This window comes from Mastomys coucha, chromosome X, assembly GCF_008632895.1.
Source record: "Mastomys coucha isolate ucsf_1 chromosome X, UCSF_Mcou_1, whole genome shotgun sequence".
In the NCBI taxonomy this organism is placed as follows: Eukaryota; Metazoa; Chordata; class Mammalia; order Rodentia; family Muridae; genus Mastomys; species Mastomys coucha.
This window is the reverse complement of record NC_045030.1, coordinates 73,872,327-73,873,435: the sequence shown is the minus strand read 5'-3', so window position 1 is coordinate 73,873,435 and position 1,109 is coordinate 73,872,327. Positions and strand designations below refer to the sequence as shown.

At 36.4% G+C, this 1,109-nt stretch overlaps 1 protein-coding gene across 1 annotated transcript in view; it reads right to left on the bottom strand.

Annotated features, from left to right (window-relative positions):
• Pasd1 (PAS domain containing repressor 1) overlaps positions 1-1,109 on the bottom strand; it is a 22,200-nt gene that overhangs the window by 5,363 nt on the left and 15,728 nt on the right. The window contains exons 10-11 of the mRNA XM_031338361.1: positions 221-401; positions 156-166 (exon numbers count right to left, since the gene is read on the bottom strand). Of these exons, the coding sequence (XP_031194221.1) occupies positions 156-166; positions 221-401 (192 nt within the window). The remainder of the gene's footprint in view (positions 1-155; positions 167-220; positions 402-1,109) is intronic.

Here is a 1,109-nt window from a genome sequence, read left to right as displayed (position 1 = left end):
AATGTATAAGACAAGTGACTGCTTGAATCTATGAGGAGATATCTACTACTAGTGCTCTGAAATCACCTCCAAAAATTTACAGAAAATGAGCAAAGTTGGATTTGACACCTGTGATTTCAAACCATTATAAACCAAGCACTATCTTTATTTTAAACCTTGCCACTGCCTTGAAGGTCATCCCATTTCTTTAGACCACATCCAAATAGCTAGTTGTACCTACTTGATACTGGTGATGATGATGAAATATCTGTAGATGAAGGACTTGTGCTTGATCTCACACGGATGCTTACGCTTGTGTTTGCACTTATATCTGTGCTTGTGCTTGAGCGAGAAAATGTCGTAACCGGATTTAATTCAAATGGCATTTGCCCAGTGACTGGTTGAACATCTACAATCTCAACCTAAATTTCCAACGGAAGATAACACATTTCACTAACAAGATAGAATAAGAGAGACATAATAGGAAAAATAGGCAGAACCCCCCCAACCCTTAGACATACTTTACAATAAACCTTAATAATTGAAGAACAAACACAAAATCCTCTCTCTCACACACACACACCTACATATCCTTAAAAATATTGTCAGTGGTACTAAGCCTGAAAGAGGCAGTGGCCACTAATATGTTTTCTCAGAATTCCTGCAACATGCAAAATAGGCTTCAAACACACACACACACACACACACACACACACACAAAAACAAGTATGAGTTACTTAATGTTTTGGGCAGATTAAATGGGAAATATCACTAAGTATTTTGACTGTAGAAAAAAGAGAAGTGTAGGCCACTAGAATTTCTAGGGTTAAGGCTATAGAGCAAGTTAGGAGAATTAAAGAATACAAGAATCCAATGATGTCAGTTTTCCCTAAGGCTGCTTATATTTTAGTCAAATGTTACTTTAAACCACTTATAGATGTTCAACTTAGGACCAGGCTAAGCACAGGGTCTATTCTAAGCATGACAATTACTTACAGTAAGAAAAAATGTCAGAAACTGCCATGTTCACAAGACACTTATTGAAGTGAAAGTCTTTCTATATTGACAATGCACATTAACTAAATAATAATAACATTAAAGAAAGAAAGGCCCATGGTTCTCCCCAGTGA